The 26,351-nt window shown below is 57.1% G+C and overlaps 3 protein-coding genes across 8 annotated transcripts; 1 reads left to right on the top strand and 2 right to left on the bottom strand.

Moving 5' to 3' along the window:
* Positions 1-1,581: 1,581 nt before the first annotated feature.
* Positions 1,582-12,141, bottom strand: KIF7 (kinesin family member 7). 3 transcript variants are annotated; one of them, XM_037394171.1, is made up of 18 exons: positions 11,831-12,141; positions 10,577-10,777; positions 9,899-10,310; positions 8,620-9,151; positions 8,163-8,300; positions 7,790-8,017; positions 7,171-7,346; positions 6,771-6,877; positions 6,316-6,471; positions 5,780-5,982; positions 5,465-5,662; positions 5,083-5,208; positions 4,438-4,614; positions 3,922-4,137; positions 3,486-3,692; positions 2,899-3,097; positions 2,647-2,796; positions 1,582-2,443 (listed from the first exon to the last, which is right to left on the bottom strand). In XM_037394171.1, exons 1-18 carry the CDS (start codon positions 12,132-12,134, stop codon positions 2,058-2,060), a joined length of 4,116 nt encoding a protein of 1,371 aa, XP_037250068.1. In that variant the 5' UTR covers positions 12,135-12,141; the 3' UTR covers positions 1,582-2,057. The 3 variants fall into 3 exon arrangements, with proteins under 3 accessions (XP_037250068.1, XP_037250067.1, XP_037250066.1); XM_037394170.1 differs by having other exon boundaries at positions 1,582-2,440; positions 7,171-7,373; XM_037394169.1 differs by having other exon boundaries at positions 7,171-7,373.
* A 167-nt stretch (positions 12,142-12,308) lies between these two features.
* Positions 12,309-16,292, top strand: LOC119150958 (ras-related and estrogen-regulated growth inhibitor-like protein). Of its 2 annotated transcripts, none has more exons than XM_037394180.1 (4): positions 12,309-12,928; positions 13,348-13,401; positions 13,843-13,919; positions 15,559-16,292. In XM_037394180.1, exons 1-4 carry the CDS (start codon positions 12,790-12,792, stop codon positions 16,273-16,275), a joined length of 987 nt encoding a protein of 328 aa, XP_037250077.1. In that variant the 5' UTR covers positions 12,309-12,789; the 3' UTR covers positions 16,276-16,292. The 2 variants fall into 2 exon arrangements, with proteins under 2 accessions (XP_037250077.1, XP_037250078.1); XM_037394181.1 differs by having other exon boundaries at positions 14,488-15,902.
* Positions 16,082-26,278, bottom strand: PLIN1 (perilipin 1). 3 transcript variants are annotated; one of them, XM_037394177.1, is made up of 10 exons: positions 25,483-26,278; positions 22,834-24,119; positions 22,026-22,084; positions 20,466-20,664; positions 20,241-20,323; positions 19,607-19,889; positions 19,276-19,466; positions 18,580-18,729; positions 17,667-17,900; positions 16,082-17,167 (listed from the first exon to the last, which is right to left on the bottom strand). In XM_037394177.1, exons 3-10 carry the CDS (start codon positions 22,068-22,070, stop codon positions 16,796-16,798), a joined length of 1,557 nt encoding a protein of 518 aa, XP_037250074.1. In that variant the 5' UTR covers positions 22,071-22,084; positions 22,834-24,119; positions 25,483-26,278; the 3' UTR covers positions 16,082-16,795. The 3 variants fall into 3 exon arrangements, with proteins under 3 accessions (XP_037250074.1, XP_037250075.1, XP_037250076.1); XM_037394178.1 differs by having other exon boundaries at positions 23,859-26,278; XM_037394179.1 differs by having other exon boundaries at positions 19,637-19,889; positions 22,834-26,278.
* Between the last annotated feature and the right edge of the window lie 73 nt (positions 26,279-26,351).

Consider the following 26,351-nt stretch of genomic DNA (forward strand, 5'->3'; position numbering starts at 1 on the left):
CGTTGGCCTTCCCTTGATCCCACAAACATTTGACCTTGTAGTTACCATCATTAAGCTTTAGGCTGTCAAAACCTCTGTAATATACAGAGCCACTTGACAAATGCCAAGAAGAGTACAGAGGGGGGGAAAGGTAACTTAGCTGGGACCAGGGAAGGAGTTTGATTCTCTCTCTTTGTAGACCACAAATGGTTTGGTGTATCTGCTCCTGGCCACTGCTGGGTAAGCAGGTGCTGATGGAGTAGCTTCGTTGTCCTTTTCTGCAAGCTTGCAGTGAGCCAGGGAGGACTGGTGGTAGAAGCTTCCTTGGAGGCAGAACTCTGATGGAATAACTGGAGATGACAGTTTGAAGACTACTTTTTACCAAACTGAGTCACTGATCAGTGACTTAGTTGCCTGTGACACACATGCTTGCATTCTGACCACAAGAAGGCAGCAGGAGCTGTGATTCAGTGTCTGAGATGTAGCCTACAAGGAGCTAAAATTGTGCATTGTTTTGGAAGGACAGTTTTTTCCCTTAGGATAGCAATCCGTTTGCACGTGGCAGGATGTTAGGGAAGCCACCCCACTGTGTCCAGTGAATGCACAGAAAGCAGAGCGTCGCCCTAAAACCAGGCATGGCAATGCAGAAGCTTGTTACATGGCTTGAAGGCTTTGAGGGGCTGGATGGTATTGAATGCAATTTGTTTCCTGGAAACACTACTTGTTGCAGGAAAGCTGTTTCCCTCTGCTAAGAGGGGAGGAATGGCATGCTTACCAGTGATGGTTTTGTTGGAGAGGTGTACCTGCATCAGGGATGTCGACTGAAACACAGGCATGGAGCTCCAAGACTACTACTGACTTCCAAGTAGGATGGATTCTTCTTTTCCCTAGTGAAGATCTTTTTTCTTTATTTTCTGTCATTGAAAACATAAAAAATTTTGTGCAGCTCAGCCACCCCAGAGCCCTCGGTAAAGTCACCCCCTCAAAGCCCCACCCCTACAGGCAAGGTCAAGTATGTAAGAGGAAGATCAGAAGGTGGCTCCTGCTTCAGATGCTGGCTTTTAACTTGGTGTGTGTTGTTCCTCCAATGGTGGTTGTTGTAGCTGTGCTTGTGACTTCAGGCTGAAGCAGTGCTGTGCTTTTGGGGGTCAGGTAGCCAAGCTGCTGTTTTCCCCCACAGCCCTTTTTAAAGCAGGCACCTCGGCTTTTGCTTCTTGCTGTCAGCATTAACATTGTGTCCCCCTTCCTGAGGTGGATGGTGTCAGTGTTAAGTTCCAGCACTGTATTTAATCTCCCTTACATCCAGACTGGAAGTTTTCCCCAAGAATACAAAAACGCTGCTTAAAGCAGCTTAAGGCTGCAACAGAAAAATATAACCAGTTACTTTTATCCTGGATGCTCCAGACAATTCCGCTGCTGGCTGGAGATGCTTTTCCTGCAGCAGCATAATGTAGGAAGCCTACCAGCTCCAGCCGTGAGCACTTCAAAAGCAGATATTTAAACATCAAGACAACACAGTGACAGCAGCTGATTTCCCATGCAGTGAGGTTTAAGTAAAACTACATACCCAGAGTAAGTGCCCACTAGACCTCTGACAAGTGATTGCTTCATAAAACTCACTCTTCTTTATTAGAAAAGTTACAATAAGAAATGTAAAAAACCAATGTTATTTCAAAAATCTATGTACAAGTTCTGCAGGACTGCAGAGCATCTCCCTTGCAGGTGTTAGGGCTGAGCAAGCCCTGAAGCAGAGGTTTCCAAACTGTAAACAAGTTTTTAGTGTTAGAGGCCAGGGCGGAAGGTATCTCCCACTTCCCAGTGTTTAATCTGTTGATGGTGCAGGAGGAAAGGTGTCTAGTCAGTGCTGTCTGCACTGGCAGCAACGCGGAGAACACGGGCTGGTGGTTCCACACCTTACATGTTTACTGCCCTTACGAAAAGGGTCTTTTCCTTCCTCAGGCCTCTGAAATGTAACAGGTTTGTAGCCAGGCTGGCTTGAAGGGCAGGAAGGCTCTTAACTCACATCAGTAACATCTGCTCCTGCCCACCCTGGGCCAGGTTAAGCGTTAAGCCTGTGTCTAGAGTGGGTTTTTCCTCACATCTATCATCGCTGGGTGGTAAGGCACGGCGGTCACGTTCAGGCTGGCTCTGCGCAGCTCCCGGCGGGGCTTGGAGGCAGGAGCCAGGCTCCGTGGTGGGTGCACCTCGTGAGGCTGCCCCGCTCTCAGCAAGTGCTCCGGATCCCTCTGCCGAAGGTCCCCAGGGCTGTCGTTGGGCAGGGAGGAACGCCTCCATGTCGATGGCAAAGGGGCATGCACCAGGTCCCTGTTCTCATCCCTGACCCGATGGCTTTCTTCAGGGACGGCCAGAGGCACGGGCTGCTCCCCAAGGCTGGATTCCTCACAGGTCCCGAGGGCAGGGGCAGCTCTGTCCCCAGCCCCGTGAATGCCTCTCTCCATCCCTGCTAGGAAAGATTGGGGGTACAGGGAGATGAGTACCAGGATCTCTACTTTTCTCATCAAAATCAGTGCCCGTAGAGCACTTGCTCAAGGCTAGCAATGACCTCCACCCGCACTGCTCCTGCCTCCGCTCCAAGCTCTCATTGCCAGGGAAAGGAATTTAAATTCCCTTCCTTTTAACTTGGTAGGAACAGCAGTTTCCTCTCACCTTTGGTCTGTCCAGGATGGAGGTTCATGTTACTCAGCCTCTGGTTCAGCTCCTGGTTTGCCCACATATAATGGCTCAGCTCCTTTTCCAGCACCTGAATCCTGGCCTCATACTGCAGCTTGCTGCTGGCCAGCCCCTCATCCATGTGCTCTGCCAAAAAAAAAAACAACAAACCAGGTCATTTCAAGCTGCAAGCCTGCGGAAGACGAACACAGTGCCACTGGTGCCCGTTTCAGGAGCTGGGGGGGTTACCACGGCTCTGCTGGAGCAGTAACTGCATGTTCTGCTCATGCTCCTTCTGCTGCAGGGTGAGCTGGCGGTCCATCTCCAGGCGCTGACGTTCCACGGCCGCCTCCAGCCAGTACACCAGCTGCTGCTGCTCCTCCAGCTGCATCTCCAGCTCCGAGAAGGCAATGTGTTGCCTGTGCTGATCCTCTCGCAGTGTCACCACCTGGCCAGGGCCCAAAAGCAAGGAACACCTCAGCAACTTCAGAGCCCAGGAAGATTTCCCGCCCCACCGAGCCTGATCAAGTTAGTTTTTTGGTACAGCGTACAGAGGTTAGTAGTTCTGGGATGTCGCAGCTGTCTCGTGGAGGGAAGAGCAACGTGTGGCTGCAATGATGTGGCAGAGCCACTGTGGGGATCCACGCATCCTGTGACTAGTTAAGCCCCTCTCCCAGGTGTTGGGACAGGTGGGGATCAGGGTGCTGTGGCTTTGTGCCCTGACTTTACAGGGCAAAAGTACAGCAGGCGACAGGGAGGAAGCTTGAAACTGAGGAAGACGAGAGGTTGGTCAGGTACTACAGCTCCCACCAGCACAGAGGGCAGCTGTCTCTCACCTTGTCAAAGTATTTGCAGAGCAGAGCGCGGGTCTCGGAGGAGGAGAGGTAGCTGAGCTTGGCCATGAGGTTCATCTCACACTGGGACAGCAGGCTGGCTGAGGCCCGCAGGACTCGTTGCCTGCACGTGATAGACTCATTCTTGTACTCGATGGCTGCATCCAGGGCCTCGATTGCCTCGTCCAGCTGGAACAAGATCCGTTCTTCCTGCCAGGGCAGAGCTGCAGTTACCAGGGAGCAAACGGTTCGCCCTGCCTCACTCTGCCCTAACCTCCCCTTGTCATCTCAGCATCATCTCAATGATGCCGGCAAGAAGTTGGGCTACGCACAGCCTGAGGACGTGGGGGAGCATCCACTAATGACCCCATGCTCAGGTCTTTACTTCGTACTACCTCATGCACTTGCAAGCAGCGCAGCCCAGCCCAAGAAGAGGTACCTCTGGGGACAGCAGGGTGCCGTGACGCAGCTTGTTGTCGAGCTCCAACCTCTGTTTGAGCAGCTGGTCCTTCTCCTGGCGCAGGTTGTTGATCTCGTGGCGGATCTGCTGCTGGTCATGGGCACTGCCGTGACGCAACTGCCCGTTCTTCTCAGTCAGCTCCTTTTCTAGGTGCTCCAGGCGGCTGGACACACGCACTATGTCATCTGTCAGAGCCTGCAGCAGAAGATGCTCAAGGGGATCTGCTCTAAAGCCAAGCCAGGCCCTCAGCTCCCTTCTACTCCCCTCCATAGGTCAAGTGAAACCCCCCCCCATAAGCTGAGGGCTATCAAACCAGCTAGCTCAGAGGCACAGCACAAGCAGGCTCTTCTGTACCGGCAGATTTCCTATCCAACACCACCTCATCCTGGCCTGCAACCCTCTGCCAGACCCAGGATGGCACCCAGGCCTTCCAGCCTCCGGCCTCTGCTGGAAATCAAGCAAGGGGTTGAGTGAGGCGTCACACTCCTGTCCCACCTGGCTGGAGCGCAGTCGCTTGCTCTCCAGGCCGTTCTTCTCCTGCAGCAGGGCTTCCTTTTTGGCCACAATAGCTTCCCGCTTCCTCAGCTCATCTTCTAGCTCATCCAGGGCCCGGCGTTGCTCGAGAACTTTATCCATCTCCATGTCCAGCCACTTCTTCTGTTCCTCAATTTTCTGATGGAGGGAGAGGCAAAGGGCATGTGCACGCATGCAGATCATAGCAGCAATGCCCAGCACTGCTAGACTAAAGAGCAGTAGGGTTCAGACCAGAGCTAGAGTCTCGATTCCATCTCTGCCAAGCCCTATAGCCCAGACTTCACCGGTTTTATGCTTCCAGCTCCTCCAACAGGCAGAGCTAAGCTAAACTCCCAGCTGCCAAGGAGTCCTTGAGGGGCCACAACTCCCAGCACCCTTCTGCTAACAGACAAGGTTTCATAGCTTCTTTACTGATGCCAGGATTTAGAAAAGATCCTGGGCTAGCTACTAGATGCAAGTGACTTTATGGACTGTCCTCCTCAAGGGCAGGATGGGCTCTGTCCCATCCCCAGCTGAGGTCCCTGCTTCCTGATCTCCCCTGCCAGCCTGCAGGCTGCCAAGCAGTCCCCTTTGAGCAGAAAAGAGGCAGGCTCGCTTTGTCTGTACCTGCTGCTGCTCCAGGCTGATCACGGAGCCGTTGCTGCCACTCCGCCGCTTCCTCTGGAAAGCTGCAATTTCCTCTGTTTTGATGCGCAGGATTTTCTGGTGCTGCTCATGCTTCAGTTCCAGTTCCTGCATAGGAAAGAGCAGCCATGAGCATCGACGGGGTGGAAGCTGTTTGCCCTGCAGCCAGAGGCTGAGGGACAGGTTATGTTCTCTGCTAGCTCTTTGGATACTCTTAAAAAAATCCTCTTTCCATCACCCCATGCTCTCCGAGACAACCACAGACCCCAGCAGAGCTACCTGGCCTGCCTAGCAGCTTGCAGAGCCCACCCATCGCCACCCTTGCAAACACCGCAGTAGCACAGCTGCTCCTGCCCATTCCTACCTTGACTCGGTGCTGCCGCTTATTCACCTCCATCTCCAGCCGCCGTTTCTGCTCACTCTCCTCCCGCAGCCGGCGCTGCAGCTGGCCCTGCTGCCGCCGCATCAGCTGAATGTTCCTCTCCAGCTCCTGCACCCGTTTCTCGCTCTGGGCTGAGAGGGACACCAGCCTCTCCGTCGCCTGCTTCTTTTTGCACAGAACCTGCCGGAGGGCGAAAGCTGCCCTTGGTCTCGGCATTTCCCCTGTGCCCCTTGCAGAGATGCCCCCAGCTCTGCCCCATTCCCACCTCGCCGGGTGGACAGAGCCCTTCCCACTCACCCGTGCCTTGCTCTGCGCAGCCGCCACACGTGTGCGGTACTCCTGCAGCTTGTGCTTCTCCCCGGGGTCCCACGTCTCTTTGCCCTCCAGCTCCTGGAGCTGCTTCTGGCTGTCACTCAGCTCTGCCCGCACCTGCTCTGCCTCCTGCTCCAGCTCGCCGATCTTCTGGCAGTACTGCCTGTTCAGAGCCTGGGCGTCCTTGCCTGCAACACACCCCCTGCACCATGACCTCCAGCCCCCCTTCCCTTGCAGCCAGGATCCTGCCGAGGGACGGAACTTTCCTCGCTCTCCCCAAGTATTTTTGCCTACAGACAGTGTATGCTCCCTTTCCCTCGGCTACTCCAGGGAAGGGAGAAACCAATGGGAAGGGTCTCAGTCAGCCAGAGGGATGGAGAAACAGGGCCCTGCTGCCTACAGGAGAAGGGGCGAGCACCAGCAATGCAGGGAGGGAAGGTGAGGACTGGAGTAAAGACCAAGCATCATGACTAAGAGATTTCATGGGGAGTGGGTCCACATTCCTGCCAGCAGCTCTGCACCTGTCTTAATGAGCTCCGTGATCAGCTCCTCCTTCATGCGGATGTTGATCGCCAGCTCCCGGATCTTCTGCTGTGCTTGCACCAGCCTCCACTCCGAGTCCTTCCCTGGCAGGCGCTCCCAGGGACCAAGCACTGGCTCCCGCTTCCTACAGACCTCTGCAACACAGATTCCCAGGGAAGGAAGGTCCTGTCTTAGCAGCTGGGTGACAGGATAACCTGACATCAGAGCTGTAGCCAAGACCTGGCACAGCATCGCCCAGTCACCTGCAGCTTCTATCACAACAGGCAGCTCTTGCCAGACCCCAGCAGTTCAAGTCTCTCCTTAACAAAAGCAGCTAGGCTGCCATCTGCTCCACTTCTGTCCTCCAGGCTCATCCACATGGGACACCAACAGCATCCAACAAAGCACTGCCAACCCGAGGAAGACTGTCCGACAACCTATGGGTGCCACTTGCCTTTTGACAGCTCCAGTTGCTCCTCCTGAATCGAGTGAGCATTGTCTCCACTCGGCTCCTCCTTCAACTTGCAGATGTCCTTCTTGCTCCAGCTTTGGATCCCATTTCTAGAAGGAGCAGTACATTAATCAATTAGGTCTGGTTGGGTCTGGGCACTGCTAGAGCTGTTCCCATAAGGACCCTCACGATCCACAGGCTTCAGGAGACAGAAACAGTTAGCTGTGGTCAGGAAGGATGGTAATTAGCTCCCCAGCGGGCAGGCAGCTGTCTCGGCAGAATCGCTGACCCCAAAGGCAGCATCTGCTTCTACATCCTATGCAAGAGCTGAGCTGCGGAGGTGGGACAGCCAGGCCATGCGACTGCTGGGACACTGCGCAGTGCTGGGACAGCCTCAACTCACCGGCGCTGCAACAGGGACCGTTTCTGTTCCCACTCCTCCTCCTCCTCTCCTGAGGACAGCTCTGATGGCTTCTCCAAGTCCTGGCTAAGCTCCCTCCTCAGCACCGCGTCTCTGACCTCTGGATTGCCAGTCAGGCACTGCGCATGGTTCAGGTGCCAGCTGGCCAGGTCCTCCTCCTGGAAGGAGGGGTCGCTGTCAAGATGCTGGGGCAGAGAATTGGAAAGAGAGGAGACATACTGCATGAGAGCTGGTGTTAGAAAAAGCAGCTCTCAGCTGGGCATCGCTACTAGACACAAAGAAAAGCAACAAAATGGAGTTGAGTGTATTTTCAGGAGAACGGGTGCATTGCTAGACCCAGCTGCCTGCCCTCCTGCCTTCTGCTGCTGCTGCTGAGCAAATCTGGGACCTGCCCATAACATCAAAGTAAAAGCCTCAGTTTTGAAGCTGGGCTGCTTTTGCCAGAGCTGTGAAACACTTTGGTTGTGAACAGTGAACACTCCTGTGGACTACACCTCTGACAAGGGTCATGTTCAACAGCGGGGAAAAAGCAGTTCCTCTGCCGGAGGGCACCCAAGTGAAAAGGCAGCAGTTCCTCAATGGCACAGCCTGGTGCCCTCACCTTCCTGCAACGGGCTCTTCCACTCTGCTCAGCGGGAAGGAGCCCCGAGGGAACCCCACTGAGGCCATGGGACGGGGCAGCGTCCAGCGGGGCTGTGTGAGGTCTCTGGCCAGCAGTCACCAAGTGAAGGTTTTCCAGCAGCCCTGGCACACACAGGTTTGGCATTGCCATCTCAAGGCGCACGTGCAGCTCAGAGATCTTATCCTGCTGCTCCCGCAGTTTGTCGCTCTAGGAAGCAATGAGAAAAATGTGGTTATGTACACGTGGATCCCAGATGTGCTGCAGAGGAACCCAAAAGCTGGGCTGCGCTCTGTGGGGGAGGAAGGGGAGGGGTAGGGCAGGTCCCTACAAAGAGAGCAGAGCCCAAAAATACCTGCAGCTTATACTGCTCCATGGCATCCTCCAGGGCAGCCAGGAAATCACGGTTCTCCTCCTCCAGGCGCTCCACTTGCCTCTGCAGTTTAGCCACCTGCTCATCTTTGATGGGTTCACACCTCTTCTCAGTGCTCACCTGTCCCCCCAAAATAGAAGACAGGCAGCATCAGCATCCACCACCTTTGTCCTTCCCTTCCCATGCTGGACTCTGCAAGGGCACAGCAGCTCTGCAGATCCAGATTTTTCCTGTGAAATAAATCTCTCAGCCACAGCTGAATCCACCTTCCCCCTGCCTGCTTGGGAGGACCATGTCTTTCTGCCTCCCTTTGGCCTCTTGGCCAGGTTGCTTCTCCTCTCCCTTTCCTGACCCCTTCCACCACGCCGTGCTGAGGTTGCTGCCTTCAGTGGCCATCAGATGAACCCAACCTCAGAGCTGCAACACCCCAAGCCATTACCTGGGCTCTTGCCAGCTTTGAGCCTTGTGCCTCGAGGCTCTGCTCCTCTGCGGAGGTGCTCTCGATACCGCTATCCAGCCCGGCCGAGGTCAGCTCACTCCTCTCGCTCTCCACCGCGCACAGCCACTCCTTAACCCGCAAGATCTGCTCCACCGTCAGGTTGCTGTCCTCCTGCAGCTCCATCAGCAGCCGGTACGCAGCATCGGTGCAGGTGCGGTAATGCGCGCACTCAGCCAGCAGCCGAGCCGTGGGCTCCGGCACGCATCGTTTGGTGGTGGCCGAGCGGTTGATGATACGGGTCTCGGAGCGGTGCCGCTGTTCCAGCGCCTTCTGCAGCTTCTTTATTTGCAGGTGAAGCTCTTCAACGTGCTCCGTCTCCTTGCGGCAGTTCACCACGGCCTTGTTCTGGATGTTTTGAGCCCGGTTGGCATAATTCAGCGTGTTGAGGCTCTCATCGAAGTCGGAGGAGGATGGGCTGACACAGGCTATCATCACAGTCTGGGCATTCCCTCCCAGAGAGTCTTTCAGGATCCTAGGGAAGAGCACGGTGATTAAAATAGCTCAAATACAAAATAATGCAGGAACTTCCGACCCTTTCCAGAGGCTAAGCCCAAGGGAAACAATATTCTTGCTCTGTGGCCAGTTTGGCACTGGTGAGTCACTCACTAGTGAGCAGAATCATTAAGCAGAGGAATACCAGTCTGCACTGTGACAAGTTTCCATCCAAGTAATTCCCGAGGCTGGGAGCCCCCCAACTCTGCCATCACTGCTAGGCATGTGCTGTGCTGAAACCTGCTGGAGATTGCCAAGACTGCCTGCTCGAGCTAAAAACTAACTGCAGACCGTCAAACCAGCCTACCGGAAGCCTTTTTGATTCACTGCCAGGCAGGAAGGGCAGGATAACCCATGGTAATACCCCATCTCAGCTCCGGCAGCATGACTTATGCAAGCCTCGCCTTCTGCAGCACCGCACCGTCATTTCTGTCCTGGCCTCATTGCTCCTCAAGCTTCCCTACGTGAAAACCTGCACAGCGGGCGGACCTGTAAGCTGCTGTGAGGCACTGCGGGTCAGCTGGCCCCGTACCACCAAGCAGTCGGTCCGAGAGCCCTGGTGTGAGAGCAGAAGGGACACCCGGCCCTGCAGGCTCCTCTCAGCTAGCTGGGGGACTCTGCCGCCAAACCTGGCAGGCTGGGCGTGGGAAAGGCAGGGAGCAGCATCACATCCCTCCTGCCGGGCCACGAGCCCGTGAGACCTGGGGGTCCCAATCCCAATCTGTACCTGGTGATTTTGGAGTCCCTGTAGGGGATGTGGCTGCTCTTCCTCCGAGGGTCTCCCAAGGCGCTGATGACATTGCCTAAGGCCAGGAGGCCACTGTTGATCTGGATACTCTCCTTCAGCCTCTCCCCTGTGTTTCCCGTCTTCACAATTCGCTCTGAGCCTGCCAGGTCCACAAAGTGAAACTTGGAAACCAGGACCTGGCCCGAGGCAGGGACAGAGGAGGGGTGGTGGTGCAGGGGGAGGCGGCCAGCCCCACGCCGCTGTTCCATGGTCACCGTGAAGATGGTGTGTGAGCGGCTCGACTGCCTGTTGACATGGGTAGCTCCCGTGTGCTTGGCTGTGTTCCCCATCTCCAGCAGGCTCAGCACCTCGTCCAGCCCTTCCACTTCTGACTCCTTCACACCGCAGAGCACTGCAACAGCAAATGGAGCTGTGACTGGGAGGGACAGGCTGCCTGAGGACGCAGCTCCTCTGCACAGCCCGGTGCCACTGCCCTGCCCATCCCGTGCCACACACAGACTGGTTTCCACACCAAAACCAAACTGGACTACTAAGAACAGCAATCTGCTGCAGGAGAGGGATGGAGGGATGGAGGACTGGCCCTGCCTTCAGGGATAGATAACCCAACTCTGGCCTGAGGCATGGGAGAAAAGGGAGCCCACACAGAGCCATACATACCGACATTCCCCTTGTCATCCTCCCGGATCTGGATGTCTTTGCTGGCTGTATCCGCCTGCAGTAAGTCCCGAAACTCCTCCTTGTACACTTCCAGGTAGGACACTCGGACCGTGTAGTCAATCAGGTCATTCTCATCAATAAGCTTGAAAGTCTCAGCCATGGCTCGTGGGATGATGCCCTGCTCGTCTTCATTGATGGAAGCTGGCAGAGAGATGCATGTGGTCACGGGGAGCAGGGAACACGTGGGCAGCCCGTGCTGGCTGGGGTCAGAGCCACGGGCAGGAGCCTGCCTGCAGCACACGTCAGCTGGAAAGGAGCAGCCTCACAAACCCTCCCACAGCTCAGCCCTTGCAGCCCAGATTAAATATCCCTGGGAGTATTTCTAAGCCACAGGACCTTGGGGCAAATCCTGTCCCGTTGCTGTGCTGGACTCCAGTGACACTGCTTGGTTCCAGCCCTTCCTCAAGAAGGAAAAGGCACATTAGTGTTTCAGCAGGTAGCAAACACATTGCCTGATGCTACAGCGTGCTGCCCGTCAAAGGCAGTGTGGCTTCACAACCTTTCCAAGCTCCGAAAAGTACTTTTTTCTTTTTGTCTTTGCAGCCTGCTTGTACCTGGCCACAGCACTCTGCTGTCTAAATTTTAAATTGTTTTGTTTTTGCCTCCAACAGTCGTGCAAAGGGGCAATGCCCAAACTGGGCACAATGCCAGGCTAACTGGGAAACTGCATACAGAGGTAGATGGAAAGCATGGAAACAATTCAGTGCTTACAAGCTATGCCCTCTGTAAGACACCATAACGCCATCAAACCAGCAGTTAAAGGAGGGAAAAGCCTCCTCCTTCCCAGTCCCCTTCAAATAAACAAACTAAGAGGATGTGCCCCCGCAACCCCACACGGCCCCCCTTCGGGCTTATTTCAGGACAGATCTGGTAGATCCAAGGCAGCAGAAGGCAGCGGTGCCCTAGGCAGGTCGCCACCACCTCCTGGCCAGGCTCGTCGTGCGGTGCCGGAGGGGCAAAGCCACCCGCTGCGAGCTCCGAGCGGGTGGCGGGAGGCGGCGGGGCTGGCGGGCGGTGATGCCGGCGGGTGTGGGCGCAGAGAGCAAAGCGGGGCCGGCGGCACCGGGGAGGGCGGGGGGCCGGGAGGGGCGGCGGGGCCGGTGGCCGTGGGGCGCCGTGGGGCGGGGGGAGGCGGTGCCGTCGGGGACAGCGCCGTCGGGCGGGCACGGTGCTGCCGGTCCCGCCGCCACTCACCGACGCTGGCCTCCCCGATGGTGTACGTCTTGCCGGAGCCGGTCTGCCCGTAGGCGAAGACGGTGGCGTTGAAGCCGCGGAAGAAGGCCCGCAGCAGCGGCTGGACGCAGGCCCGGTAGACGGCCGCCTGCCCCGCCGCCTCGGGCAGCACGGCGGCGAAGCGGAAGCGGCGGCGGCGGCCCAGCGCCACCTCGCCGGTGGCGGCGTCGCCCCGCAGGCAGGGCCGGTGCCCCCGCAGCGCCTCCCGGGGCAGCAGCGGCCGCACCCGCACCGCCACCCGCACGGCCGCCCCCTCCGCCGCCATGGCGGGGCCGCCGCGGGGAGCGGGATGGGCCCGGCCCGGCGCGCCGCGATGGCGTCAGGGGCTCCGCCCGGCGCCACCGCCCCCGGGGGTCGGGCTCGGGCTCGGGGCGGGCCGGTGCGCACCGCCCCGGGGGAGCGGGCGGGGGGGCTGCGGTGGCGTGGGGGGGGACACGCGTGGGCGGTGCGGGGGCAAGGGGTAGGCTGCTCGCGGGGCGCCCCGTCCCTGGGGGGCGCTTCGTCGCTCGCGGGACACCGCTCCGTCGCCCGGGGACACCGCTCCGTCGCCCGCCAGAGGATGCTCGGCCGCCCCTGAGCCGCTGCGCCACGCGTGGGGCGCTCCAGCCGCCCCGCCGCTCGCAGGCGCTCCCACGGCCACCGCGGAGAGCGGGGCGAGGGGCTGCGCCCCCCCCCCGAGGGCCAGCGCGCCGGGGGTGCGGGCGTGGGCAGCCCCCCGGGACGGCGCTGGCGCAGGCAGCCGCGTCTGAGCCGTAACAAAAGTTCTTCATCCGGCCGCCCGCAGCTCCCGCTGCGCCGCCCCTGCGGCTGGGGGGGGGGCATGGCCCCGCCGGTCCCCCGGGCGCCGTGGGAAGCGCTGGCTCCTCGGCCGCGCCGGGAGGCGCCGCACACGCCGGCGGCGGGGCAGCACCGCGGCCGCGATGGGGCTCCGGCTGCCGTTGCGCCGCAGCGCCAGCTTCACCCCCGGGCACCCGGCCCTCGCCGAGCCGCCCGGCCCCGCCGCGCTCCGGGCGGAGGCGAACGTCCTGGTGATGGGGGCGGACAGCGTGGGGAAATCGGGTAAGAACCGGGGGGGAGCGGGAGGGTCCCCGGGCGGGGAGACCTGTTTGTGTCCTTTTCCCCGGCAAAAAAACCCCGAACCAAACCGAGCAGCCGGCGCTGCAGCAGCATGCGGGGAGCTGCCCCGCAGCGAGCCGGTGGGATGAGGCCGAGCCGTCGGGTGGGAGGCCGGGCACAGCCGTGCAGGCAGCGGGCGAGCCGTGCGGGAAGGTGGGCTCTGCTACGCTGCGGTTTGCTGATGGCCCGGTGGTTCGTGCTCTGCCCGCAGACCTGCTGTCATTGTGGCTGGGGGGAGACCAGAGGTCGTTCCTGCTAGTGTGAGTGTGCAGGGTAACGGTGCCTGACTCTGCTCTGCACGTAAAAAGAAAAATCCGTCAGGTTTAGGGCTATTCTGGTGATCTCCATCCTTCCTTCTGCAGCTCTGACCGTGCGTTTCCTGACCCGGCGCTTTATCGGGGAGTACGGAGACATGGGTGAGTGAGTGCCAGGCCAGAGCCCGGCCAGTTCCGTGAGTGACGGGTGCAGGAGGCACGCTTGCTCCTGCCTGCTGCGTTTCACTGCGTCGCGTCCACTCCTGCTCTTCTCCAGAGCCTTTGCCAGCTCCTGAGGGGCTCGATGAGTGTATCTGTTCAGCAACCCATCTCTTGCTCCACAACTGCTTCTCTGGGGTGCAGAAGGTCCTGAGTGGCAGCTGGTGGCACCGGTGGGGCTGGGGTGGAGGCAGGCTGGGGCAGTCACAGCTGTGAGGGCCACCATGCTCCCTGTGGTTGTTGCTGGACCTTGCCTTGAGGAGCATGGTCTGCCAGGGTGGATGTGACAGGCTTGTCCCCATGAAGAGAAGACCAGGGTTGAGGGAGCTATCTCTTGGGTCTATGAAGATGATTTTTTTTTTTTTTTTTTTTTTTTTTTGGCAGAATTCATCTACAGCCACAACCTGACCGTGGATGGTCGAGAGATTCTCTTCCACATCTGGGATGTCCCTAATTCCCAGGTGAGAGAGCTCCACTCCTGTCACCTGCTTTCACCCCAGGGACAAAAAACCCCTCTACTAAAAGTTGACTATAAGGAACCACAGGCAGGGAGCTCCAGCTGAGCAAAGTTCTCGTGTCAGATGGTGTGTAGGCAGCCAAATCCTTCTTGCCTGCAGAGCACAGGGCAGCAGCGTCGCTGGCAGGGTAGCAATAGTCACCGTAGCCCACGGTCCTCTGGCTGAGGACATTAGAGCTGGAGCACTAACATTACCAGCCCAGGCTGAGCACAGGACTGCGCTAACGAAGTGGACTTGCCACTCTGAGGTCCCCACGTTGTTATCACCTACAGGCTGCAGGTGATACAGTGGCTGGGTGATAAGCTGAGGACAATGATGCTGAAGCCTGAGTTGTGTCTCTTAGATGAGGTTTGGCTGCCTTCCTCAGTACTCCTCTTTCTTTCCTTTTGCTGCTTGCTATCTGTCCCTGTCCCAATGGGCTCCGGATTGCTGCACCCTGTGCTAGGAGGCAGGCATGGAGGGAGGGAGGGAGGGGGTGGGATAAAAGACCCTTCCTTTTCTCATACCCCAGGAACAGGCAGAGGAGGGCTCCTCAGAGGAGAAGCGAATCCAGTGGGCAGACAGCTTTGTCCTGGTCTACAGCATCTGTGACCGTGCCAGCTTCAACATCCTGCCCCCTAAAATCCAGTTCATCAAGGCCACCAAGGAGGGGCAGAGCCAGGAGAAGGTGCCCATCATCATCGTGGGCAACAAACGGGACCTGCACCACCGACGGGTGGTGTCCAGTGAGGAGGGTCGGCTCCTGGCCCTCTCTTTAGACTGTGGTTTCTATGAGGTCTCTGCAGCCGAGGCTTATCATGGGGCCCTCATGGTCTTCCATGGACTGGCCAAGCGCATCCCTGACACCAAACTGGCACTGAAAAAGGGTACAGGGATCCGCGGCATTGTCAAGACCATGTCATCTGTGTTTGCCCGTAAGCGAACGGACTCCCTCTGAGCTACAGTGTGAGTGTTGCTTCTCTCTGTGCTACCCAGCTGGACCCAGCCTCCCCCCGGATGCCCATGGAGATGGTGTGTTTCCATAAGTATGATGGGTTCCTTGCTGTCCTCCTAATGTCGGAGTCTGGGTGTCCTGCCATGTGCAGCCAGTGCAGCTGAGGACTGTAGTGCCTTCCTCTTGGCTCTGTGATGGGGCAGAGTTTCCACTCTGCTGTACCAGCTTTTTAGGTGCCTCCTGCTTTCTCCTTCCATCTTCTGATGCTGGAAACCACCAGGTGATTTTGCCGCAGCTCCAGGCAGCATCATCCCCAGCTTCTTCAGCAGGAGCTGCCTGAGCTGTTGGTGAACAGTGAGGACACGCTGCTGCACAGCCACGCGGCTCCCTGTCCCCCTGCCTCTACCCTGGGATCCTTATTAATGCGCATCAGGGTCTTCCTCTGATAACCCCTGGAGCCCCCATGAACTGGCAAGGTGCAGTTTCTCCACTGGGGAGCCACTGGCGGTTCCCAACTGTGCATCACCATGTCAGTGTTCCAGAGCCCACAGCACTGGCCGACCCCAGAGGACCTCAGGGAGGGCTGACGCCTCCCATCCCACCCGTTTTGCTTTTGAACTCTCCTGCTTGTGGTCTTCTCTCCCACAGCCTCCCAGCAACCGCAGCCGTTCCCCTTGTGCAAGCACCGTACAGACTGTGCCTGGGAAAAAACAGACACGTGGCTCATTCCCAGGACAGGGATCGCACCGTGCGCCTTCCCAAGCCGCTCCATCTGTAAGGCTGCCTGTCCCTGGGGAGGAAAGGAGGTGGGGAAGGGGCTGCCGGGCTCGTAGCCAAACTCTGCTGCTGCTGCTGGGAAGTTTTTCCCTGCCTCTCCCCAAACCCTCCCCCTTGTATGCCTGGGAAAGGGCTTGTGTGTGCAGTACGGACACTGATTTCTCTGCTGTGTTCTTCTGGAAATGCAATAAATTGTATTTGGCAGGAGGCCCCCAGCTCCTTGGGGCTGTGAATTTGTACTCGGGGCATGGGAAGAGACACGTACTGTGCTGGGCACGAGCACCCACCGTTGCTGCAGCAGCGACCCAGCGATGCGTTTCCCGTACCTGCTCCCTCAGCCCTGGGTTGGGTGACTCACCCCACTCCGCTCCCTCGTTTTGGTGGCTCGCTCTCATAAAGCAGCTGAGCAGAGCAGCTCGGGAAGGTTTATTATTGCAGCAGATACAACAAGGTGTTGTGGGAAGCGAGGCGGTCCTGCGGGAGAGAGGGGCTCCAGGAGCTCCACCTGTTCTCACTGGTCTTCCTGACCCCACCATCCATCCCACCACCAGCTGGGTGTGGGTGCCTAGGGGGCTTTCCTACCCATGAGTCCTGCTGGTCCGTGGGGACCTTTGGCTCCTTCACAGAAGAACATTCTGTGGCCAGGGATGGGCCCTGCCACTGGGGAACTAGGCTTGCTGTGGTGATGCAAACATGATGGCTTTGCTGTCCTCCCTGCTTTGTCTCAGTGCTGTTCTCCACATATAGTCCATCTAAGGTCCGCACCGTATGCTCCACAGGGACCAGGGTAGCCCAGTGCCAGGCCTGGCTGGTCCCTTTTTCTCTTTTCTGGTCTCAATGCTTTCCGGATCTCCTTCATCCCTCTGGTCCCACCTCCCCCTACCTTCTCCTTCCACCGACAGGGCTTTTGGCTGCCTTTATTCCCCCATCCTAGCCCCAATACACTCCAGAAGATGACATCCCACGGCATGTCTACCACTTTGAGCTCCTGTCCCACTACAGGGGTGCATGCGGGCAGCTGGCAGGGGGGGGGCGCGGGGGCTGGGCAAAGCGTGCTGAGGGCGGGGGATTACAGTGGGGCCAGGTTGCGATCGTCCTCCCCACCGGTTCAGTCCTTCTTGAAGGCAGGAGCGTAGAGGTTGGTGTAGTAAGCCCGGCTGTACATGGCCTCGGGGCTGAAGCGGTAGGAGCCCTCGCTCACCCGCCTGTTGTAGGGGGCAAAGGCAGATTTCCGTGGGAGGGGGCACTCGGGCTCGAAGGCAGGGCTGCGGTAGAGGTTGTGCCGCAGGAACAGGGGGTCCTCGAGCCCCAGGAAGGAGAGGGGGTGATGGCCACGGTACAGCCGCCAGTCGCCCCTCAGCTGGGATTTCTCCTCAGCGGAGGGGGGGGCAGGCTTGGTGTCCTCCTCCTTCTGCTCCGTCTCCGGGCTGGGCTTGCTGCCCCCGGCTGGCTCCTCTGCCTTCACTGACTGCCTGCGGAGCTGAGAGACGGGTGAGCACCCAGCCAGGCTGAACCTGCCGGCCAGCCCTGCTCTCCCTGTGCCACACAGCCCCCTCAGAACTAGGGGGACCTCAGGACAAGCAAATTTGCACCCAGAAGGGTCCACAGTGGAGGAGAGTGGGTGGGTGCAGCCCAGGCACCTGCAGTGGAGAGGTGGTCCCAGGGGAGCAGCAGGGTGGGGGAAAGGAGAGGGGACATGGTCTCAGCCTGAACTTTCACCTTCCCAGGAATTTGTGGTCACAGCCTGGCTTGGGCATGAACTGTGTGAAGGTGCCATCACCAGCCAACCTGCTGGTTCTGTCGGGGGAAACACACTGTCATGGCTTGGGGGATGCTCAGGAGGAGGGTGAGACTGAGGTGTCCTGAAAGCACCCCATTTCCCCGCTCTGGTACCTCCTGCCTGGAGCTATGGGGTGCTCATGATTGGAGAAAATGAGGCTCGCTGGAGATGGACGGGACCTGGCTGGGGATAAACTCACCGGCACGTAGCTGTACAGGGTGCCCAGCAGATGCTTGGGGGCACTGACGAGGGTCCCCCCGAGAGCATCCACTGTCTCCATGGCCTTGGACAGCCTGCGGGGGGTGAAAAGGATCAACCCCTCTGCTGCATCCCAGGCCACGGCTGGAACCTTCTTCACGCTGGAGATGCCGGAGGCACAGGCGGTTTGCAGGTTGTGAGCCACGCTGCCCACCAGCCCAGGGTTGTCCCCTGCCTGTCAAGAGAAACCAGCTCAGCCGCTGGCCCCAGCAGCTGCTCCAGGTAGGACATGGGTGGACCTGGGCTCCCCATCCCCCCTGCAGCTCACAGCCAGAGTGCTTTCAGCTCGCTGCTTTGCAAAAGCCACCACAGCCCTTTGCAGCAGGGTCACTCCTTGTCGCTTCCACTGCCCCCCCTGCCCAGGCCCCTGGAGACCCTCTGCCCTGGGCTGTGCTTCCGCTGCAGGCAGAGGCGAAGGGCAGTGACCCCAACCTGCTGCTTCCCGTCCCCACGTCCCAGCGGAGCTGCTGCTGGGGACTGTTCCCAGACCCCCGGCTCACACTGCCCCTCGCTGCTGGGACCACGAAGGGAGATTTTTCGGGGGTGTTCAGGGGCTCGGTAGGAAGCTCGGTGCTGACACCCCACAGCAGCAAAGGAGTCTTGAATATACAAGCCAGGGTGACCCTGTCCAGCTCAGGGGCTGCCCACAGCCTGCAGCTTTGGGGCATTAGGGAAGGGGGCTGCTGGGGATGCCCCCTGCCAACTTCCCCTTGCCTCCTCCAGGTTGAAATTCAGGGTTGAGTGGGGATGAGGGCCTGACCCCCACAGCTACGGGGGGAACATCCCCCACATGGCCCATGGGCAGGAGGATGCTTTGGGGCACCCCTGGCCCACTGCTCCCCTTTTCTCTGTACCTCCTTGGTGTGGTCATCTTTCTTCCCCACCTTCTCCTGCTTCTGCTCTGGCACCTTGCTCTGCCGCTGGCTCAGCCAGCCACCCGCAGTGCTCTGCCCATCACCGTGGACCCGTGGCGCTGCAGGTACACTCGGCTTGGCCAGGCTGCCCTGGAAGAGGAACAAAAAGCCACTGTTTGGGGGGAGCTGGCAGGTCCCATCCGCCCCATCCTGCTTAGCCTGAGGATTTCACAGGGTCCCTGGGGTGCACAGGGAGCAGAGGGGTTCATTGATGCATGCCGGAAGAAATCCGGAGGGCAGCCGGGAGGTCCAGGATTTTGGCATAGGCCAGGGAAGGGGTTCCTGCCGCAGCGCTGGGTGGAAGAGGAGAGGTGCCTCCTTCTCCTCATCCTCTCTGAGCCTCTGCAGGCGCTTTTTGCTTTAGGAAGGATGTTATGGCAAGGCCATAAATCAACAGTATACATTGGGAGCCAGCTAAAAATAACTTGTCCCACTAATATGGTACAAAGTTGTGTGTGAACGTGCTGTGGGAACCACCAGCCCTCGGCTCATCTTGCTGAGTGGGGGAAACAGCAGTGCCCACCAGCCTGCCCTCGGACGTGCTCCGAGGAGCTTGAAATGTCTCAGCCAAAAGCAGAATCAGCCCCAAAAAGGGTATGGGGGAGGAGGAACCTGGCAGATGGGTTTGGCACTCACCAAGACAGGGATCCAGGTGGCCAGCTCCTGCCCTTTGGCTTTGGCATGCTGGAGGCTTTGGGTGGTTTGCTGGTAAGCACGGTGGGAGACGGTGCTAACCAAGGCGCTGATCCGGCCCAGGGTGCTGGGAGCACTGGTCTGCTGCTGGGAGACCTTTGCTGCTGACTCACGTGTCTCTTTGGGCTTCTGATCTAAAGGCAGGAGAGCAGTGGAAGGTTTATGTCCTGGCAGGACGACCCTTCTAGGCATCCCTACACCAAAATCCAGTGTTTTTCTCCTGCCACTTGCACCCCATGAGTGAGGTGTCACCCCAGGTACATCCAGCCCTTACCAGATGAGGGGATTTGGGTATCAGGACTACCTGCTTCTTCATCCTCCTCTGGCAGCAGGTACTCCATCAGCTTCTCCAGCCCTCCCAGGGCCGTGTCGACCCCTGCGGCTGCCATCTGGCTCACTGAGTTCCTCCTCGTGTACCTTGCTGTCGTTTCCACTGTGTTCTTGGTGACCTCGTAGCCCTCGGCTGCCAGCTCCATGATCTTATCCATGGAGTTGCCAATGGTGCTTTTGGCACTTTGGAGGGGGGAGGAGATGGTGCCCTTTAGTTCAGATGCGAGCTGTGGGCAGAGAACACAGCCCTGCTGGTGTGCTTGGGGTGGCATGGGACAGCCAGAGGGACCACAGGAACCCATGGCAGCTATGCAAGTAGACAGCCCCAGGAGGAGCATAACAGCTCTCTTGAGCCTGGGCTGAAGGTAGCTGGCAGGGATGGGACACAGGACACTGTTGACCTATGTTTGGGAGCACCCCAACCATCCCCTGGGCTGCAGGAACCCTGGAGGAGCCCTTGCTTGGAGGTGCTGCCTTGTTTCTCCCCCAGTAGCCCATCACCATCCAGAAACAAGACCAGAGATGTGGGCTCTGCAGAGGGGTCGGGGGTGTCTTAGAATGTCCTGACTGTGACTGACCTTATCAACTGGGTACTGGAGGGCAGGGATCTTCTCCTCCAGGTGGTCCAAGCCCCGGCAAGCCAGATTGTTGGCCACAGCGACTGCCTTGGGCAAAAGCATGGGGTGGGTTGGTAAGAAAAGCACCTGGGCTGTGCTAGGCTCATGCTAGTGCCAGTGCTGTCCCACCAAAGGAGGCTCTGGTGGGCTCCCCCCTGCCGTGTTCCCCCCCGTGGATGGACTCACACTGAGGCTCCAGCCTGCGCACCACGGGCTCCACGCTCCACATGGCCAAGGCGCTGGCACCCTGCACACCCCGCTCGTAGACCTCACACACTGAGGCCACGAGCGGGTGGGCCTCCTTGGTGCTGGCGTAGGTCCGCTGGAGGCTTTCGCAGGTCGAGCTCACCACCGGCAGCTGCAGGACCCTCTGCAGTACATTCTCCTATGCATGGCAGATGGGCATCAGTCAGCCAACAGCTCTTCCCTGAAGAATGCCCTCTTGACCACATCTTGGTGGCAGAGGACCGCAGCTCACGTTGGAGGAGGAGGGCATTTCTCAACCCTCACTGAGGGTCTCCCAGTTACGTTGTGTATGGCACAGCCATGGACAAGCACGCTGGCTGCTGCCGCAGAAGGAGCATGGACACCACAGGCAGTGTCGGTGATGGTCCCCACTCCCCCCATCTCCCAAGCCCAACTGTCCAGGTGGTCCCTCTGGCTTTCTACCCTGCTCCTTCTATCTGACCCAGCCCTTGCTCCTATCCTTGGACCAGCACTGGCCAGTGCCTATGTGGCACCTCTATCCTGTCTGTCTTGTCACCACCGTGGCAAATAAGGCATATGGACCTCAAAAAGAAGGGGAGAGGAATAAGTCTGTCCCTGAGGGCACACAGGGCTTTGGTAGGAGCCACTGCTGTAAGAAAAGGGCACCAGAGCTCTTCGAGGCGGCAAGGCACCGCACCCCCACACCCTGCTAGCACAGGCAATGTGGGATACCAGTATAAACCAGCACAGCCGACACCTGTGTGCACTGCCAGTGCCAGAGCATGGCTGGAGGTAGGTCCCTCAAAGCTGGGCAAGCAGGATGAGCCTGTGCTCCAGCTGCTGCTCTTGCCTGGTACCCAGCTGGTGAGGTGGGACAACTGAGGGAGATGTTGCAGCTCCAGGGGAGGACCGAAGGGAGCATTGTCTCACCACAGCAGCCATGAGGGCTGCACAGGACAGAAAAAAAGGCAAAGCTGAGCTTTCCTCTGATCACCAGTGGGTGAGAGGCAAGTTTGGCTTCATGTCCCGCTTGTAACCATGACCAGACTGTGAATTTGCATGTTTGAGAAAAACTGTATCGTTTTGTGCTACACTGTGCTAATTTTGGCTTGACGTGGAGCCAGCCCTCTCACAAATCCCGCAGTTCAGCAATCCCAGGGGCTCTAGCTGTTCAGAGCAGCATTGCATCCAAGCAGCATGACTGCTTGAGGTCTGGGGTCCACCGTAGGGACACAGACAAAGGACAGGAGGACAGGCACTGCCAGCTGGTTTCACCAAGGTCTCGCATCAGCTCAGAGTTAACTTGGTTCTGAACTATTTAATTTCAAGCAAGTGAAAGGTTTTATCCTTTCCCTTTGATGATGCTCTATATTATTGCAGGTAAAGATCCATATAAAGATAACAGGGGTTATATATGCTGTATATAGCACGAGGGACAGTGTGAGATGTGGCTTGTATTCATCTGGCAGTGTCAGTATGCACCACCTGGCGCCCTTGGCAAACCTCTGCCCTCCCCTCTCTCCCCCTTCCCACACCCACCTTGGCACTTCCATTCTGCACAGTTTGATTCTTCTTCGCTGTCATTGTGATGCATCCACCTGTAAAGCAAAGTTGGGAGCTGCAGACCCCGCTGTAAAGGCAGAGCTGGGCTTGGCCTCCCCCAGCTCACGCCTGCACCCCCTAAGCACAGTGGGGCTGGGAGCTGGGCTGAGACATGCACCTCCCATGGGTGTAACGGATGTGTCAGTGCCTAACGCTTGACTTTTTTACCAGTTAAGCTGTAAAACCAATGACTCCACACAGCCCTCCTCTGCTAGTGTGTCTTAACACCCAAAGATCCACAAAATTAGTTGAGGCATCTAGTCTGGAGGAGCTACCGTACAAGGCAGGATAAAGGGCACCGACAGAGCTGTAAAGCAAACTCAGAGCAACCAGGATGTTAATAGACGTGCGCGAGGGCCAGGCTGAGATGCAGGCAGGGGAGGGGTAAGACGATAGGACAGGAGCAGAGAGAGGAGCTGCGGGCAGGGACATGGTGAGCTGCCCAGCTGCGGTCAGCATCCCCCTCCTGCACATCTGTCCTGCAGCTCTGCTGCTCACAATGCCAGCACCCATCCCTGCACAGCCCCAGCTTGATGAGGGTGACAAAAGCACCGCAAAACACCCGTCTCCACTGCTCCCAGCTGGGTAACAGCTGAAAGCACAACCCTAGCTCCCAGCACAGACTCCCTTTTCTTAGCAGCAGATGAAATTCAAGAGATTTAGGGAGAGCGGGTGATCCCTGCTCTCACCCTGCCTGTCCCGCTGAAGCTGTCCCCCGAGCACCCGGTGGAGACAGGCTACTCACCGAGGGGCAGCCCGTCCCCAGCAGAGCAGGAGCAGAGGATGGTGGCTGCACGGTCCCTTCACCCGGGTCCTCTGAGAGTGATGCACCGTGCCCTGGCCCCTACCACCACGAGGCCCCACCTCCCAGTTGCACGGGTTTGGGAGCTGGCGGGTTGTGGTGGAAACTGGCCAAAGAGCTCCCTGAAGCCACCGTAATTCGGAACAGATGATGGCAGAAAATCCCTTTTGTTGTCTTCCCTGCAAAGCCCAGAAGCTGCAGCACAGCTGGGATGCACCAGGGTTTAACGCCCCTCCATCAAGAGAAGATGAAAAAAGTGCCCTTGGACCTCACCACTTCAAAAGCAACAGATCATGAGCAGCCAGGGAGAAGGTGAAGAGTCAGGCAGTATTTCCTAAGAAATTAAAACCTTCCTGTATTTCTGTAGCCTGTTATGCCCCGTGGTGGAACAGGACCTTATCATGTTGGGAAACACAACACAGACCAAGAACATAGTTTCTCCCCAGGAGAGTTTACTAAGCACAAGGAGCAGAAGGCAGATGTGGGTGTCACATCCTGCATAAACCAATCTGGTTTGGCCAGATTTCTCTACAATTTCTAGGAGAATTCATGGAGGGTTTTGGTAAGGAGGCTTTTAGCTGAGGGTCAGGGCAGACACTTCATTATGAAAGCTCTAGGCATTTGGAGTAGACAGGAATGGAGGAAAAAATCAGGTTGGAAGTGATCTCTGTAAGTCACCTCATCCAACTCTTGCTCAGAACAGGACTACCCTTGAAGCTAGATCAGGCTGTTCAAGGTTATGTCCAGTCCTGAAAATCTCCAAGGGTGAGATTCCCATTTCTCTGGAGCCAAATTCCTGTGCTAACCATACTCACGGTAAACTATTTTTTTCCTTATGTCCAGTTGGAAGTTTCTCTGTTGCAATTTGTGCCTGCCACCTCTTATCCTTGCTCTGTGCACCTCTGAGCAAGGCCTGTGCTCCCGTCTGCGCTGGTATGGCACGTGCTCCATGCGCCTAAATGTCTTACCCTCTCCACGATCCTCTGCTGGACTCTAGTCAAGATCTCTCCCGTGCTGGTGGGGCCAAAACAGGACATGGCTCCCCAAATGTGACCTCACAAGTGCTTCACAGAGAGGAACAACTACTCCCCTTGACCTGCCAGCAATGCTCTCACTACTGCAGCTGTTTCGTGGCCAGCCTGTCTTGGTGCACAGGAGGCACTCTGCCAACTCACGTCATAATTAACAAATCCATTTGCAGTATTGATTGAGAAGAAAGAAGACACCACCTGTATGGAGACATGATAGGTTCTGGTTATTGACTACAGAGATCACAGACGAGCCACGCTGATAAGACAAGGACAACATGATGGAAAGAAAAATGCCAGAGGACACAGCAATAACCAAGGGGCTCAGCGCAGATGACCCGCCCAAGCAGCCTGCTGACACAAGGCTGCTGTGTGTCCTGGACCACCTGGCACGAGGCAGGGAGACCCTTGGCATGCATCTCGGCATCACGGGAAGCCCAAGCACCAGAGCCAAGTCCTTGAACACCTGCAGCTGCCTGGCACTCATGTGCAGGACACAGAGGTGTGCACCCAACACGACTCTGTGGCTCCCAGCTGTGCTGCTCGTACATGGGGGTGGGAGACTGCCCAGGGATGTGAGAAAGCCATGCGTGGGAGGAAAATACCCACTTTCGCCCCAAAGAGCCTGGAGATTGCTTCCACCCCAGAGCTCTGCAAAGCCTGCAGGCCTGCCTTGCTAGCTGGGTACAGAGGCATATGAGTGTCCTGGGCTGTCTCCAGCTCGGTGGTGGGGTGAGTCACTGCAATCCAGACAACAGGACAAAGGGCAGCAGCTTGCCCAAAAGTTTGCTCTCTTGGCACTGACACTTTTTCCAGCCCCACTGGCCTTGCTAAAAGTGCAGGGTGCGTGCCAAGCTTCTCTCTGCCTTGGCTAGAGTTGGGATCAACAGACAACACAGCCTTTGCCCTACTAACGCCTTTGCTCATCCCCTCCCCTTCCTCTGAGGCAAAAGCTGTGCCAGCCCTGGGCTCTGCAGTGCAAAGGTACCATTGCTTCTACCCCGCCTCTGCTTCACCTCACACCAGAAATACCTTCTGTGTTTCTCCAGGCAATATTTAGAGCTCACTGGATGAGCTGGAAGCCGTTTTACACCTTTGTCTCCACAGTCTGTTCCATATCCCTCAAAAAACCACAGTGAGGGGATGAGCCAGATCCCCAAAGACCTGAAAGGAATCTTTGCACTTAGGTCTGGAAGGGGGCTGGCAAGGTAACCAATTCATTTCCATGCTCTGTGGGAGGATCAGCACCCTCTAAACCACTGCCGGCAGATCTCTGTCCGGTTTCTTTTTCAGGACTGCCCTTCCTGGGCAATCCATTTAGTCTTTCATTTTACTTACAGTTCAAAAAAAGTGTGATTTAATTCTCCTTTGCTGCAATATAAATGTATTACCTCCTGGATGGTTTTAGAGACTGATTTATCGCCTTCCTCTTGGCAGACAACCTTCTGAACACTTGAAGACTTCTCATACCCTCCCCCAGTCACCTTTCCTCTACAGAACTGGTTCATTTGGTCCCTCCCTGGAGACGCTGGTGTTTAGATCTCTGACTGTTCTTGCTGCTCACCTGCGAATCCTGAATGGCTCACGTATTTCTTGAAATATCACGCCAAGCATGGTTTTAACACTAGGAAGGCCTTGCCTGTAAATATAATAGAAAACTACTTCGCACATCTCACACAGACCACTCTCCTGTTAACTGTTTCCATTATGAAATGTGTATCAGACCAGTAATTCAGAAACTCTTGCTAAAACATTGCTGAATGCAATGCTTTATACATTGTTCAGGAACTGACATTTTAGAGCTTCCAAGTTTGCAAGGCTCCTACTCTAGGGGATAGGAGCCAACAGTAAGCTTGTTTTTAATGGTTACCCTGGCTCCATCCCTCGCCATCTCAGCTGGAGATGTTACCCTTCACTCCCTGCCCTGAACAGGCACTTGTTTTTAAACAGCTGCAGTGATTCGCCCTATGACACCACGATCCAGCCAAATGAAAAGCTGTTTATAAGATACTAAAATGCTGGTGTACCCGTTCCTTGCACTGTAGCTTTGCCTATGCTGGGCAGAAGGCTCCAGCTCTCACTACAGGTACTCAAAGGCAACCGATGGCAATTCTCAAAATGTCACTACGTTTCAGGGCATTTCATGTATTTTATCTGGTACTCATATAGTTACTTCATGTTTTTGCAGCTGAGATGGGGATTGTTAATTAGTCTGATGAATCTGGCTGCCACCTTACTACTGCAAAAGGAAAGCTCCATAACCCCAGTGCAGCTATAGGCAAATCTGGCTGCCACCTTGCTATTGCAAAAGGAAAGTTCTATAACCCAAATGCAACTATAGGCAATGTCTCTTTAACAGTATCATCCTTCATAAAATTCAGAGATGGGAGGGAGGATTCCTCCTTCAGCATTTCTTTACACCATCTTCCAAGT

The sequence above is a fragment of the Falco rusticolus genome, chromosome 7, assembly GCF_015220075.1.
Source record: "Falco rusticolus isolate bFalRus1 chromosome 7, bFalRus1.pri, whole genome shotgun sequence".
Taxonomy (NCBI): domain Eukaryota; kingdom Metazoa; phylum Chordata; class Aves; order Falconiformes; family Falconidae; genus Falco; species Falco rusticolus.

Bases quoted from the DNA above. Each gene is read 5' to 3' on its own strand.
- KIF7 (XM_037394169.1), bottom strand. From the start codon at position 12,134: ATGGCGGCGGAGGGGGCGGCCGTGCGGGTGGCGGTGCGGGTGCGGCCG. The intron at 8,018-8,162 runs GTATTTTTGGGC...ATTGCTTCCTAG, and splicing joins TGGAGCAGTATAAGCTGCAG to AGCGACAAACTGCGGGAGCA. The intron at 2,797-2,898 runs GTAACCCCCCCA...TTTTTTTGGCAG, and splicing joins ACTGCTCCAGCAGAGCCGTG to AGCACATGGATGAGGGGCTG.
- LOC119150958 (XM_037394180.1), top strand. From the start codon at position 12,790: ATGGGGCTCCGGCTGCCGTTGCGCCGCAGCGCCAGCTTCACCCCCGGG. The intron at 13,402-13,842 runs GTGAGTGAGTGC...TTTTTTTGGCAG, and splicing joins CGGGGAGTACGGAGACATGG to AATTCATCTACAGCCACAAC. The intron at 13,920-15,558 runs GTGAGAGAGCTC...TCTCTCCCACAG, and splicing joins GGGATGTCCCTAATTCCCAG to CCTCCCAGCAACCGCAGCCG.
- PLIN1 (XM_037394177.1), bottom strand. From the start codon at position 22,070: ATGACAGCGAAGAAGAATCAAACTGTGCAGAATGGAAGTGCCAAG. The intron at 17,901-18,579 runs GTACAGAGAAAA...TTCTCTTGACAG, and splicing joins AAGATGACCACACCAAGGAG to GCAGGGGACAACCCTGGGCT. The intron at 17,168-17,666 runs GTGAGTTTATCC...CCCGTCTCTCAG, and splicing joins CCCTGTACAGCTACGTGCCG to CTCCGCAGGCAGTCAGTGAA.